Genomic DNA, 16,036 nt, shown 5'->3' with positions numbered 1-16,036 from the left:
AGAACAATTTCTTAGCATTGAAGGTCCCAATGAGCACAGTGGCCTCCATCATCAGTAAATGGAAGAAGACTGGAACCACCAGGACTCTTCCTAGACCTGGCCAAACTGGGCGATCGGGGGAGAAGGGCCTTAGTCAGGGAGGTGACCAAGAACCCGATGGTCACTCTGACAGAGCTCCAGCATTTCCCTGTGGAGAGAGCAGAACCTTCCAGAAGAACAACCATCTCTGCAGCACTCCACCAATCAGGATTGTATGATAGAGTTTCCAGACGGAAACCACTCATCAGTAAAAGGCACATGACAGCCCGCCTGGAGTTTGCCAAAAGGCACCTGAAGGACTCTCAGACCATGAGAAACAAAATCTGAACTCTTTGGCCTGAATGGCAAGTGTCATGTCTGGAGGAAACCAGGCACCGCTCATCACCTGGCCAATACCATCCCTACAGTGAAGCGTGGTGGTGGCAGCATCATGCTGTGGGGATGTTTTTCAGTGGCAGGAACTGGGAGACTAGTCAGATTGAGGGAAAGATGAATGCAATAATGTACAGAGACATCCTTGATGAAAACCTGCTCCAGAGCACTCTGGACCTCAGACTGGGGTGAAGGTTCATCTTCCAACAGGACATGACCTTCCAAGATAACAAAGGAGTGGCTATGGGACAACTCTGTGAATGTCCTTGAGTAACCCAGCCAGAGCCCAGACTTGAACCCAATTGAACGTCTCTGGAGAGACCTGAAAATGGCTGTGCACCATTGCTCCCCATTCAACCTGATTGAGCTTGAGAGGTCCTGCAAAGAAGAATGGGAGAAACTGCCCAAAAATGGGTGTGCTAAACTTGTAGCATCATACACAAAAAGACTTGAGGCTGTAATTGGTGCAAAAGGTGCTTCAACAAAGTATTGAGCAAAGGCTGTGAATACTTATGTACATGTGATTTTCTTAATTTTTATTTTTAATAAATTTGCAAAGATTTCAAACAAACTTCTTTCACGTTGTCATTATGGGATATTGTTTATAGAATTTTGCAGGAAATAAAGAATTTAATCAATTTTGGAATAAGGCTGTAACAACAAAATGTGGAAAAAGTGAAGCACTGTGAATACTTTCCGGATGCACTGTATGCCACTATTCTTCTGTACCACCTTTGCAAGACAGCTTGTTTGCTGTTAGAATACTTTACTCTTAGATGGTACTACCTTGAGTAAAATGATGCTGAAAAACTAATTTATGCGTTCATGGCCTCAAGACTAGATTATTGTAATGCATTACTGCTAGGATGTCCAGCAAGTTCAATAAATATTCTTCAATTTGTTCAAATTGTAGCAGCCAGAGTGCTGACTAGAACCAAGAAATATGATCATATTAGCCCCATTTTATCATCGTTACATTGGCTACTTGTTAAATTTCATATTATAAAATTCTGTAAACTACATACAAATGGTTTTGCTCTGCAGTACTTAAGTGACCTTCTACCACGCTATATTCCATCACTTTCATTTAGACCGCAAAATTCTGGCCTGTTAATAGTTCCTAGAATATCAAAATCCACAAAAGGAGGTAGATCCTTTTCATATTTGGCTCCTAAACTATGGAATAGTCTCCCTAACACTGTTGGGTATGCAGACACTCACTGAGTTTAAGTCCAGACTAAAGATTAGCCAGGCATACACCTATTTATCCTTCAACTCACAGTTAGACTGCTTTAGTTAGGTCTGCCAGAACCAGAAACATTGATCATAATCTATAACTCTGCATAGAAATTGAATGGCATCTATGCTAGTATTATTCTATTTGTATCCCTGTCTCAACCTCGGGACTCCTATCCTGAGGTCACCAGAACCGGCCAGATCCAGCTCCATTCCTGCTTGGTGTCGGACTCCACTGCTACGTGTCTCTGAGTGATGATGACAAAATGCAGCCGGTGCCAGCCAGACATCACTTCAGTTTATTACGATGGACTTCAGAGGATGAACTGATGCCAACTCCAACCATAAGGCATGGGATACTTCATATGCCATTGCCTGAACCTTGGACTTAGGATAGACCTCACCGAAATTGCTGGCCGGTTGAACTGCGAAGCACCTCACTGATCTCTGCCTGTATCACTTCGGTCTAATGATGGACTACACTCTTGAAATGGAATAGACTATCAATTAATTGCCAACAAAAGCTTTCATCAGCCAACTAACAAAGGACAATGCATCTATGTGAACCTCTGCAGTTAATACAGGATGAACTTCAAAGACATTGGTCATTAATATTACAGTTAAAAGAAATCTTTTTTTTAAAACGCTGGTCACTTGTTTAGTTTAATAATTTTAAACCATGACTTGCACTATACATAAGTAATATTGTCATTATATTCATGCTGTTAGCCAGAGGGGAACTGGCCCCCACAGTGAGTCTGGTTTCTCCCAAGGTTATATTTCTCCAGTAAATAACTTTACTTTACTTTTACTTTTGTGTTCCTTGCCACAGTCACCTTCAGCTGCTCACTGGAGATATACTGTAAATACAATTATTATTTAATTATTTTTTAAACACAAATCACAATCGTATTTTATCAAACTACACAGTGATTACTCTAAGATTTATAGACATTACCGTTTTATCTTCTGTTAATGCCTGCTTTTCTGTAAAGCTGCTTTGAAATGTTTTGTGTTGTGAAAGGTGCTATACAAATAAAAATGACTTAACTTATTGCCAAAAGTAACCCAAACGTTCAACTGAATGTTTAGAATTTTACTTACATTTTGATTTAAATTTGTATTAAACTATAAATCTATAAAAAATTCTAAAATAGGATTTTTTTAATGCTAAATCTGATCAAATTGGACTGAAATTTATAACACATTTCTACATTCAAAGCCACATTAAAACTCCATACATTTTAAAGTATGTACAACATTTCCACTGATGATGAAAACAAGACAAACTTAAGTTATTTCTTTACCTAGATATGAACATACCTAAATTTATGTGCAGCAGTAGGCCTATTACACACTTAGCAGCTAGTGCTTAAGTGGGTCGCATTTTTGCATGAACAACTGCAAACATTTCTCACTAAATTTCTCTTTCTTATAAAGAGTAAGTGAGTGTCTATTCTGAGTGCTGGGGATCAGCAAATAGGTACTTCAGAACAAAGTTCTGTTCTGTACAATTCAATAATGCTGCATCATGCAGCCTTTTTATCATGCAGTCTTTTTATCATGCAGTCTTTTAGAGCTTCTTTCATGCAGAAAGGCATGGTAAACAAACAGCTGTTACTTGTAGTGACAGTCACAAAACTCTTAATCATAACACTGCTGTCAAGTGGAGCTTTTTAATATGAAAGATAGGAACGCTTCACCGACACACCAGTTTTGCACATTTCTCTCAAACACAGAACCAGGAATCTGCAAACTCTTCAGTTCAAAGAAAACAAGACTGAAGTGTTGTGGAGCTGTGGATAGAAGCCAGTATTTCTCAGGACAGGTTCAGCTGTCCAGTGTGTCTGGATACACTGTAGGATCCAGTGACCATCCCTGTGGACACAGTCACTTTATGAGCTGTAGAACAGACTGTTGGAATCAGGATGATCAGAAGGGAGTCTACTACAACATGCCCTTGCTGGAGATGTGGAGTGTGATGTCTGTACTAGAAGAAAACACAAAAATGTCAGGTCCTGTCTGGTGTCTCTGAACTCTTACTGTCAGAGTCACCTTGAACAACATGAGAATTTCTTCAAAGGTGAGAGACACAACTTGATGGGTGCAACTGGATGATGGCAGGAAATGATCTGTACTCGTAATAAACAACTGGAAATTTCCTGCCGTACTGATCAGCAATGTATTTGTATGCTATGTATGGTGGGTAAACACAAAAACCATGACACTGTATCAACTGCAGCAGAGAGGGCTGAGAAACTGTATGTAATGAAATGATAATCCAGTCCCATGGGACATAAATATTTCAAATAAATATTTCACATAATTAATTTGCTAACTTCATCTCTACATCTGCCACTGTCCGTCCTGGGATTTTCTGGAAGTCAGTGGATAAAGTACTTACATAGATATATTTTAAAGTACACAGTCCAGCATCAACCTTATGGGGGGTCTGGGTAGCTCAGCGAGTATTGATGCTGACTACCACCCCTGGAGTTGCAAGTTCGAATCCAGGGTGTGCTGAGTGACTCCAGCCAGGTCTCCTAAGCAACCAAATTGGCCCGGTTGCTAGGGAGGGTAGAGTCTCATGGGATCACAGAGAATAGCGTGGTCATATGTCTATCTGCGGGAGAGGGAGAGCAGTAAGGCTGCTCACCTGGATTGTGATTACTCTAAAACATGTCTCTCATTATAGTGATGGCAGAGGGAGACCTGATAAGACATGCCAGAGCGACAGTGTGGGAGAGAGACAGCAGAGAGTTGTGGCTGCATGTGCCCGCCGAATTATCAAAGACTTGTTTGTGTTTATAATTGGCCACTAAATGCCCTTTTTTGTTAAAGTTTTTGTGTGACTCTGAAGATTATAAAATACTTACGCTGACAGTTATTTTCCTCCTGACCTCCATTGCCCATGAACTTAACTAATCACAACATGGAATTTATTAATTTGATTTTCCAGAAGGCTTTAGATTTCATATAGGCTACTTTGTCAAAGTTAGCGAGGTTCATAGCATTGTCATAATTAAAGAGTAATGGAAAAAAATGCAAATGTCACAGCATGTGACTTAAAGTTTGCAAATTCCTCGAGCACACCTGTATATATTACTCTTTGTTTTCAGGGTTATATATCTAAATATTTGGTACTTACTGCATCTGGATGGACCAACTCAACTCCGTTATCTCACCAAGACAGGAATGTTGACCAGACACACAGCTGCAATTGCGTGTCACAAGCACTCATCTTGCATGCGTGGACATACATGTGTGCTGGCTGCTGGAAAGCAGCTGCCAACAAGATACTGCATGTGTACTCAAGACTGCATTTGGCATTATTGATGCTGTAGAAAGACAGGTATTATATTATGAATTGATATATATTATTTAATATTAAAATATATTGTTAAAATTGCACAGTGCAGGTGCTGGTACTTCTGATATTACTGCAAGATGATAAAAACATTTGGGGCTATACAGAAAACATTCGTGACTTAAGCCCCGGTAAATTGAAATAAATCTTTAAATAAAACTGGAACTAAAACTAAACAGTCCCAAAAACTTTTTCTCAGCCTCAGATTCACTCAAAGATCAACAAAACAAGGACACAAACACAGACAGGGACAGAACAGGAGGTCAGGCTAACCCAACCAAAGGAAGACCAGGGGAGAGGGAGGAGGGACAAGAAAGTGGTGCTAGAGGAACAGACCAATTGGGCTCCAGCAGAGCAGGAGTTCAGGGAGGAGCTTGAGAGTGAGACAGGACAAGCCAGGGTGGTGCAAATGGGGCAGACTGTGGTAGGGTGGTAATATGGGGAACACCAAGGGGTGGATCCAGGTCATTGGTGAGGTCTGGCAGTCCAGAGAGGTGCCAGCAACTCCCAAGAACAGAAACAGAAGGTAGCACATGGAGGAGGATTAATATACCATGGGAACCAAGGCAGAGGGAGCAGGGGTCAGGGCAAGCCTGGCTGGACTGGATAGCAGCAGTGCAGGGACCTGGGCTTGACTGGTTAGGGTCAGTATGAGCCAACAGGAAGGTGAGGACAACGAAAACCATGAAGATGACTGCTCAAGGGAGGCATGAATGGTGTTGTGGGTGAGGGGCAGGCAAACATTGTGGGTATTATTAAGGGAGGCCGGAGATGTGGTCACAGAATCCCGGGACATGGGAGCATATTCTGATGGCTCGCGTGTAGGAGCAGACTCCACAGACCCTGACTTGGTAACCAGGTCCCCCATGGCAGACAAGGAAGAGTGATCAATGGGGACCATGACCTGGGCGTAGATGAAGGTGAGGGCGAAAAGGAGGAACCAAGACCAGGGGGTCAGGAATGCTCTCTGAGGCCAGGAGAGCTGGAGAAAAATAGCCTCCATAGATGTGACAGTGAGCACCAACAACTGGGGAGCAGGCTCCGTGGTCTTGACCTTTGGCTGGTGGCTAGAGGACAGCCTATGTGGCTGAAACAGGGAACACAAGGGTGGCCATCATGGCCATGGAAAGACTGAAAGAGGCTCTGTATTTAAACAGTATAGTTGCAATCATTTTGTATATTTAGTTATATATTAAACAGTAGCCCATGGTGTGAAACTAGCACCCGCCAAATGTGACAAGGCTGAAATTATTTTGCAAGCTTCTCATCCAAATTCTGGAATTTCATGCATGGATAATATTGCTCATCTACCCGTAAGAGGTGGGCAACCTGTAAGACGTCTCAGAATGATTCACTGATTCACTGTTTGTTCAGAGGCATGCAGGTCTCATGTCTCCTGGAACACATGCATGTCAAGAGTTATCACTTCTTTTTCTCTATTTCATTCAACTGAAAACTGTTTGAAATAATGTAATCTATGAGAATGCTGCAAATGATCTCCGATCATCTCAGGAGGTGCTGTGAGTTTAATTAGCTTTATTTCCACTGAAAAGTTTGTGAGGAACATGCATTGTGTAATATATATATATTATTATATATATTATTATTTATTATTAGGCTTTATTATTATGATTACTATTATCTTTACATTTATATGTCTTTTGTTCTTAATCTGTAAGCTATTAGTTATTTTCCACCTGTTGTCATTGCGTGATTGTGGCATTGTTTGAAATGGTAAATGTTTGGATTGTGGTTTGGTTAAATAAGATTTTTTGATCAGTTCATTATTTTTATTGCTTTTATCATTTCGTTTAAAGTGCATTTTTAATTTAGAAATGTTTTTATTTAAGTTTTTTGTGTTTCAATAATTACATTTTAAAGCAAAATCAATAAAGCAAAAAATATTCACCGACCCTCGGCACGGAGGTTGACGATGTAATCGGATATCGCAATATTTTTTAAGGCGATCAGCGATAGAATATTTTTAAAATATCGCCCAGCCCTACTGGGAGAGCTGCATTGAACTCTGCTGCCTCTAGGGGAGCTGAAGTAAAATGCAGTGATGAATGAGGCGGGACCATTCTTCCTCTTCCTTCTCCACTTAGAGGCCATTAAAGGAGTGGGGATTTGGCAAGCAAAGGGTATGAGGGTGGGACAGTCAACATAGGGGCACCCCTTGGAGTGGGGGCTGAGGCTCCCTATGATGGGACATGCAGTCCACAAACTCCCAGAAGGTAAGTATCCCCAGCCTTCCCATTTCTCAAGAGCTGACGGGCTCGTTGACACAATGTTAAAGAGGTCTGAACACAGCGTCATTGAAATTCACCCTGTCTACCACAATGAGGAAGTCGCAGGCGAAGTCCCTGACATCGGCCTCCCCTTGATGGATGGAGTAGAGCTGATTGATTGGAACATACGCAGGTGAATGGAGCCCTAGTGGAAGGTCATTGGAAAAAGGAAGATGCCCACGAAGAGGGCACAACAAACTGGCACAAGATAGAGAACACAGGGAGATTAAATGGAGGGAGAATTTAGGAGGGTTATGAGGGAGACTGGTGGAAATACTGAACTAATAACAAGGCAAACAAGGGGACAGGGTTAAGAAACAAGACTGAGAAATGGCAGGAGAGCACATGGCAAGACAACCAAATCAGAAGCCATGTGCTCAACACAAGCACAAAAGACTAGAAATGGGTGTCAGGATGTGCAGGATCCAGACACAATTAACAATAAACCAAGCCAACTGAGGTGACAGGATCCTGACCCATTCTTGGTGTATATACTCTATGTCACTTACAGTTGAGAAGAGTCGTCTGAGTCACGGTTATTTTAAATCCAGCATTTTTTATTTTGTGATAGTAAATGAATAGTAGATAATCAATTTATTTCTAAATAACTGTTTTATGAAAACTGAGGATTCGGACATACTACTCTTGGCATACTGTTTCGGGATACTGTACAGAGGGCTGTCACTATCAACTGTTTTTGTAATGGAGTAATCTCAAAATTATTTTTACGATTAAAGGGATAGTTCAATTGAGTGAAAATTCACATAATTGTCTCATGCCATTCCAGATGTGTATGATTTTCTTTCTTCTGCTGATCACAAACAAGTATTTTTAGAAGAATATCTCAGCTCTGTATGTCCATCCAATACTAGTGAATGGTGACCAAAACTATAGCACCATTAAGCAAAAAGTAATCCATAAGACTCCAGTGGTTAAATCCATGTCTTCAGAAGCAAAATGGTAAGTGTGGGAGAGAAAGATATCCATATTTAAGAAGTTTTTTTTTTTTTTACAATAAATCTCCACATTCACTTGCACATTCTTCTACTTTTGTTTTTTGGAGAATTGCATTCTTCGTGCATATTGCCACCTACTGGTCAGGCCTCGTCAAAGGTGGAGATATATAGTTAAAAAGGACTTAAATGTTGATCTGTTTCCTCACCCACACCTATTATTGGAATACCTGAACAATGGTTTGAACCCAAATGCTGAATACAGACACAGACACACACACACACACACACACACACACACAGAGAGAGAGAGAGAGAATGATAAAATTGTATTTAATAATAAACTGAAAAATATGAAAGATGAGCAGACAGGTGAATGAACTGTCGCTGGAGGCTGAGGGCTGGACTGGCAGGAGGTAATGGCAGAGCGGTGAGTTGGATGGTTTGGCGTGGCAGGCTTGATAGAGTGTGGATGACTGAAGATGTGCGTTGCAAATACAGGTAGGTGGGTTGGAAGGTGGATCTGAGACACAAGAAAACACAAATGAAAACAAGAACAAAGACTGAATCATTCAGCTGAGAACACTTAAAGCTAGTTGTCCTTACCATAAGAACCACTCTAGTTGACTGAACAATCTTGCGATGAATGACTGAGAACTCCAGGTTTAAGTAACACAGGCTGGTGATGAGCTGGGGCTGGTTGGACCAGCTGTGCGTGAGTTATAATTTAGGCTAGTTGTGGCGTAAATGGGCACTACTAAATATTTGAGCATTGCACCATAAAACCTAGGTCGGACTTAACCCTACATATAAACTACATATTTATGGAAGACTCCGATGACTTGCAGGTGAGAAGTAATCAGTGGGGAAAACTGCAATGCCACCGAAACAAACCAACTAATAAACAAACAGTGTGAGACACAAACAGACAGAAATCATAGATGAAAGCCACTTCCTGGCAATCATAATTCTTCTGAATATATGGATTAAACCACTGGGGTCGTATGGATTACTTTTATGCTGCCTTTATGTGCTTTTTGAGCTTTAAAGTTCTGGTCACCATTCACTTGCATTGTGTTCAGCAGAAGAAAGAAAGTCATACACATCTGGGATGGTATGAGGGTGAGTAAATGATGAGAGATTTTTACCATGAACTATTCCTTTTAAGAATATTATGTTGCAGGCAGTCACAGTTTGATTATTTTTGTTTGACTTCAATGTGAGTGATTTTATCAGATGAAGATCAATGTATTGTGCCATTTAAGTTTATAACTCATTGGGAACCTTATTCTCTGCTATTCTGACAAGTGTTTGACTCCCAATCATTGTAATAAACATTCTTTTATAACCAAATAACCTTTCGTGAACCCTCAGGATTAATGGAATGTTGCAAACGGTTACCGTGCACATCCTTAACACAAATGAAGGGAGAGAGTGAACCCGCACAGGCAACGGTTGAAAGGAAAAGTTGCGCGCATAGTGTAAGTCCAGTTCTTTCTTGTTTTATATGTCAAATGACTGACATTTTGAATTATCCATCAATGTTTATAAAATATGCTTAAAAATTGAAATATTTTGGTATGCAACCTCTTCACTCTCTCATGAACCCCCTTTGGGAAACCTTGAACTAGAAACTAATAAAAAAATATTATTGTCTTTCAATTCAGTAAAATAATGTTAACTTTTAACCAACAACTTTAAGTTTAAATTTAAAGGCATCATCATTTTGGACAGCAGAAGAAAAAATACAAGACAATCAAAACACAAAATCATTTATATTTCTCACAAGGACATACAATCATATTTCTTTTTCTCAGACACCGCTTTACTAAGCATTTGCTAAATAAGCAAACTGAGCCCACCAGTGGAAAGTTCTGCTGCTGAATCAACTGTGCTTAACGAAGAAATTGTGCACAGTGGCTGAAACTGGAAGTGTTGTTGAATTGAAATGTCCACAGGGTGGCGCCAAAATGGAGTTGTATTGTAAATGATGAAATATATTCAACAGGAATGCATATTATATTTGCATTTTTTAGTTAACATATACCCTAAACCTAACCCTCAGTGGAGTAAAAATTTAATTTAAGAGCAAAAATGCAACCTCCGAATCCTGTTCACCATTATTTATGTGAATGCGATTCCGTCCCGGTTTCCATGGCACATGGAATAATAGAATAAGTAGGATAAGTGGATATCAAAGATGGATGGATAGATTGAGCTTGTCATTAATACAGTAGTATGGAGCTGATTTCAGGATACATGAACATTTGCAAGAAGCATATCGATTTCCTGTGCGATCAGGTTTAATGTCATTATTCTAGCTTGTTTGTGATTGAAGAATGTTTGTGTTGCAACTGCTCCCTGTTACAACTACCCCCCATCTCCCCTACTCAAACATCTAATATACTGTATCTGCTGGCGTCACTACAAACGTTATCATCAGCTCATCCACAAACACGAAAGAAAATGTAATTTTCCTTGAAGGAATGTCAGTTTATCTATAAGGCCTTTGATCCATTACAACCCTTGCAGTCCTTAAAGCCCCTAAACATATCCCAGGGGTCGTGGTCATGGCAACAGACAGGAGGGGGCTCTTCTGCCAACAGCTGTGCACCAGCACTTATACTTACAAGGAGGAACAGAGGATGAGTGAACTTGGCGTTGAAGGTGTGTATGAGTTTGGCTGTGTCATTTGTGGTGTTGTAAAAGGACAAAGTCCCTGCCGGCCAGTCCAGATACAAACCCACTCTCCAGGGCGAGCAGTCAGGGAGTTGTATTTTCACCCCTCCATGACAGGCATAACAGATGGGATAGGGGGTGCTGAAGAAAATGCCCCAGGATTCTTTATTATATCCAAGGCTACAGGCAGCAAAGCTTCCCTTCCTACTTATGTGTTTATAGGTCATTCCAATAGTTGCAAACCTGCCAAACCACTCCACCTGGTAGAAATGGCGTCCAGTAAACCCTTCTCGACTCATGATTTGGTTTGGAATTGTAAATCTCTCTGGATGGAGTGGAATGGGACATGGTTTTCTGGAAAATTCCACAGCATTGGTATCTTTCTCTGACAACTGCACACTTTCAGATGCTGTGTTGGGATCCCACGTCAACCGACATGCATCTAAGGACAAAACTAAGAGTTATGACTGCACATTTGGATTTTTCACTATCAAAAGTAACAATTAATAATAAAAAAAAACATAGACAAACATTGCCGTAGAGTTTCCATGTCAAGGTGCTCCTCTAAGCCATCCACACTGTAGATGAAGATTAATTAAAGATCAGAAAAATTTTACTGAAAATAACTTCGTAAAGAAATTCTGATCTCATGTGTATGTATTTTAATTGCCTCACATTAATTTCTTTAATCGGGTGGCTGGATCTTCAGCTACAGATTTGAGCTGATCAAAGCCTGGGCCTTTAACAGGGTTGATGCTCAAGTCTATTTCTTGCATCATTAATGGGTTGCTGCGAAGAGCCCTTGCCAAACAAGCAGCTCCCACTTCTGTGATGTGGCAGTGTGTCATCCTTCAGGGAAACAAATTCAGCTTATATTTTAAGATTCACAGATTCAAATAACAGTGAACATCATATACAGTATATACTGTATGTATATACAGCTTTGGACAAAATGAAGAGACCACTCCAAATGTTCAGTTTCTCTGGATTCACTTTTTATAGGAATGTGTTTGAGTAAAATGAACATTTTTGTTTTATTCAATATTTATTATTGTGCTGAGTGACACCAACCAGGTCTCCTGAGCAACCAAATTGGCCCGGTTTCTAGGGAGGGTAGAGTCACAGGGGGTAACCTCCTTGTGGTTGCGATTAGGGGTTCTTGCTCTCAATGGGGCGTGTGGTATGCTGTGCGTGGATTGTGGAGAGTAGCATGAGCCTCCACATGCTGTGAGTCTCTGCGGTGTCATGCACAACGAGTCACGTGATTAGATGCGCGGATTGACTGTCTCAGAAGCGGAGGCAGCTGAGACTTGTCCTCTGCCACCCGGACTGATGTGAGTAACTTTCCAAAGTAGTGGAAATTGGGCATTCCAAATTGGGAGAAAATGAATAAAAAAATAAATCAATATTTGGTGGAATAACCCTGATTTTCAATCACAGCTTTCGTGAGTCTTGGCATGCTCTCTACCAGTCTTTCACATTGCTGTTGGGTGACATTATGCCACTCTTGGTGCAAAAATTCAAGCAGGACAACAGACACTGGAATGAAATGGTTTCCATACATGTAGATATGCTGATTTAAGAAACATTTGGAGTGGTCTCTTAATTTCATACATATATATATATATATTCACATTTAAATATATAAAAAATGTTGACATGGGTGATATATTAGCATGGTGATATATATTTTTTTTTACATGGGTCATTCTCATAAAACAGTGTCATTTGTGTACTAAGTGTGTCCCCTTGGCTTACTACTGATATTATTAGCTGGGTACTGAACTTAATTATATAATTAAATAAATGTAACTCTTGTTAATTGTAACAAATCACCTGCCCGTAACCTCAAAGACTTCCCTCCCAATGCAGGTTATAATGTAGTACTAAGAGAAACTACTCAAAAGTACACATTAATGGTGTATAAAATACGCATATTTACGCTTTTAGTAGAATATGCAGGGTGTGTGTCCCCCTCACTTAAAGTCTACATAACAAATGCTGCCTGAATGAGGTGACGTTTTGTCCAATCTGGCCGTCAAACTTAATGAGTGCATACAAGTACACTGTAAATACAATTTCATCATCAACAAGATACAACAGAAAACTTGATTAATTGGTCAAGTTTTTTTTGTTCTTACACTGAACATTCTGTCCTCCTCACTTCTGAAATGAGTGCTACACTCCTGGTGTTGCCAGACACAACAGCAACCACATCAAGTATGCTGATGATACCACAGTGGTTGGGCTCATCACTAACAACGATGAATCAGCATACAGAGATGAAGTGGAGCAGCTTAGTGTAAGGCCTATAAACAGTCCCTAAACATGGAAAAGACCAAAGAGATGGTCATTGACTTCAGAAGGGCATGGCCCACGTGCACATTGATGGCTCAGTAATAGAGTCAGTGCAAAGTTTTACATTTCTGTGCATGCACCTTTCTGCACGCAGACCATTCTTGGACTCACAACACCTCATACTTATAAAAATTTTTTTACATAAAAACATCATCTCCAGTTCTTGAGAAGACTAAAAAGAGCAAGACATTCAACCCCAATCCTCTTCAGTTTTTACAAGTGTGCTACTTAGAGCATCCTGTTATGCTGCACGAGCACCTGGAATGCAGTGGTGGAGCTAGGGGGTGGCAGTGACCACCATGGACCAAAGCCCATTGGCCACCCCACTCGCAATTGCTGTTTTAGTCATTTTTTTGGCACAATTTAGTTCTTTAGAGATGAAATCTCTATGGAGTGGTGGTGGCATAGTGGGCTAAATCACATAACTGTTGATCAGAAGGTCGCTGGTTTCATCCCCACAACCACCACCATTGTGTCCTTGAGCAAGGCACTTAACTCCAGGTTACTCCGGGGAGATTGTCCCTGTAATAAGTGCACTGCTTTGGATAAAAGCGACTGCCAAATGTGTAAATGTAAATGTAAATCATCTCTGTACAAATGTACAAACTTAACATGTGCACACACCAAGGTTGCCGCACCTCTCCGACCCAGGTGTCATTGTAAACCACTGACCATTGCCCCACCACAAGGTGATGTTCCAGGATAAATGTGATGAAACATCTATAATGGGTGGCTCCCGGATGATGACAAAGCAGCTACAATAATGAACAGTAGGTTCTGACAGCTATTTTTGCACCTGATTGTATTTTACATTCAGACTGACCTGAGTATCTCCAGTTTACAGTTAGTTTTGCACAGTCCTGAAGAAAGCAGCTCCACTGAAGAATCTTTCAGTCCACACATGCTAAGATCCAGGCATCTGAGACTGCACAATCCAAGAACTGAAGCAAGTGTTTCAAGAGAACTAGATAGTCTTCAAAAAAAAAAAAAAAAAACATTATGTTTATATTACTCACTCACAAAAAACAGGATGGCCCTGATTACTAATGGTTTACACATATAGAAATAAGTGCAACTTGATAACATGTGCAAGAAAGTTCCGAGCTGATCTACTAACGTAGTCCAGTGAGTTAGACTCGCACAAAATAGTGTGTTTTGGCAATTTCTGCGTGTCCCTGAAATTAGTATGTAATTTCCATTACTTAAACGCAGTGGGTCGGATGGTATGCATCGGTACGCCGAGCAAGTGTCTCTCGCTCCCATGAAATGAGCAGTAAGTGCTGGTTCTCTCCCATGCAGCCTCAGTGTCTCTCACGAGCGCCGCTTACTTTGCCATGGTCAGGATAATTACAGTTTGAAATTCAGATATCGTTTATAGTATACATTAGTTGTGCGATGGCTTGCATGTACACTACTTTACATATTTTTCTCTTTAGAAATTATACATTTGCTTCGATCTGAAACATTTCAAGAAAAGATTGTCATGGGTATTCTAATCAACTACTCTTACACTTGTTAAATAGCAGGGATTTTATGATGATATCATCTAATATAATCCTATAAATACATATATTTTTTATGTTAATAAATGCCATAATTAATGAAAATAAAATGGTGTTAAGAGCTGTAGGCCTACTTTATGTGAGCATGCATTTGATGCAAGTACCATGATAACACGCAATATGATAGACTGCACATGCAAATTAAATGGATAGTTCACCCAAAAATTATAATTTTCTCATAATTTACTCTCATGCCATCCCAGATGTGTATGACTTTCTTTCTTCTGCTGAACACAAACAAAGATTTATAGAAGAATTTCTCAGCTCTTTTGATCCCAAGTGAATGGGTGCCAAAATTCTGAAGCTCCAAAATCCACAAAAGGGCGACATAAAGATACTACAGACAACTCCAGTGGTTAAATCCATATCAAATGAAGTGATATGATAAGTGTGGGTGAGAAACAGATCAATAGTCAAGTCCTTGTTTTTTCACTTTCTCCTTCTTCTGTTTTTGGTGATTCACATTCTTCTTGCATATCGCCCCCTACTGGACAGCGAGGAGAATTTATGATAAAAAATGACTTAAAGATTGATCTGTGTCTGAACACATGGATTTAACCACTGGAGTCAGATGGATTACTTTTATACTCCCATTATGTGGATTTTGGAGCTTCAAAATGTTGGCACCCATTCACTTGCATTGTACTTACTTACTTCTTCTATGCAACACAAAAGAAAATGTTAGTCAGAACATCAGTCACCATTCACATTTACTAACTGAAAAAATATAAAATGAAAGTAAATAGTGACTTGGCATTCCGCCTAAAATCTCTCTTGTTTACTGGAATAAATATGCAGTAAATTGTGACAGCAGAATTACATTTTGGGGTGAACTTTTTTTAGCTACAGTACTTTGCATTATCCTGGGCTGAATCAAGGCAAGATTTCTCATTCATACCTACGGTTAACTATCCGCAGTGTCTCCAATTTGAAGCAAGGATCCGCCAGCAGAGAGAAAAGTTGCTTAAGTTCATCAGTATTTGTTCTTAGGTAACTTAGGTGACTTAGACTTAGTTCTTTCAGGTGTGAAGGGTTATTTTGAAAAGCAGAGAATAATGCAGATAAAGATGTTACATAGTAAAATGCCAACCTGTGAAGAGAGAAGAGAGAGACATTTAATGAACAGAACACAAAGCTTTCTGGTAGATTTCAAAATAGTATTCTTGTTTTTGGAGTCTAGCA

The 16,036-nt window shown here is 40.0% G+C and overlaps 2 protein-coding genes across 3 annotated transcripts in view; one reads left to right on the top strand and one right to left on the bottom strand.

Annotated features, from left to right (window-relative positions):
• LOC127650070 (syntaxin-12-like) overlaps nt 1-16,036 on the top strand; it is a 232,927-nt gene that overhangs the window by 151,548 nt on the left and 65,343 nt on the right. The gene's annotated exons all lie outside the window — the stretch shown is intronic.
• The window catches only part of LOC127650065 (NLR family CARD domain-containing protein 3-like), a 45,323-nt gene continuing 39,205 nt past the window's right edge, over nt 9,919-16,036 (bottom strand). Inside the window, exons 7-11 of one of the 2 annotated variants that reach the window (XM_052135256.1) lie at nt 15,753-15,944; nt 14,116-14,265; nt 11,610-11,783; nt 11,466-11,512; nt 9,919-11,376 (exon numbers count right to left, since the gene is read on the bottom strand). In XM_052135256.1, the coding sequence (XP_051991216.1) occupies nt 10,754-11,376; nt 11,466-11,512; nt 11,610-11,783; nt 14,116-14,265; nt 15,753-15,944 (1,186 nt within the window). In that variant the 3' untranslated portion in view covers nt 9,919-10,753. The remainder of the gene's footprint in view (nt 11,377-11,465; nt 11,513-11,609; nt 11,784-14,115; nt 14,266-15,752; nt 15,945-16,036) is intronic. The other variant, XM_052135257.1, reaches the window with a different exon arrangement.

This window comes from Xyrauchen texanus, chromosome 10, assembly GCF_025860055.1.
Source record: "Xyrauchen texanus isolate HMW12.3.18 chromosome 10, RBS_HiC_50CHRs, whole genome shotgun sequence".
In the NCBI taxonomy this organism is placed as follows: domain Eukaryota; kingdom Metazoa; phylum Chordata; class Actinopteri; order Cypriniformes; family Catostomidae; genus Xyrauchen; species Xyrauchen texanus.
Note: the sequence above shows the minus strand (reverse complement) of the source record. Positions and strands in the feature narration are given on the sequence as shown.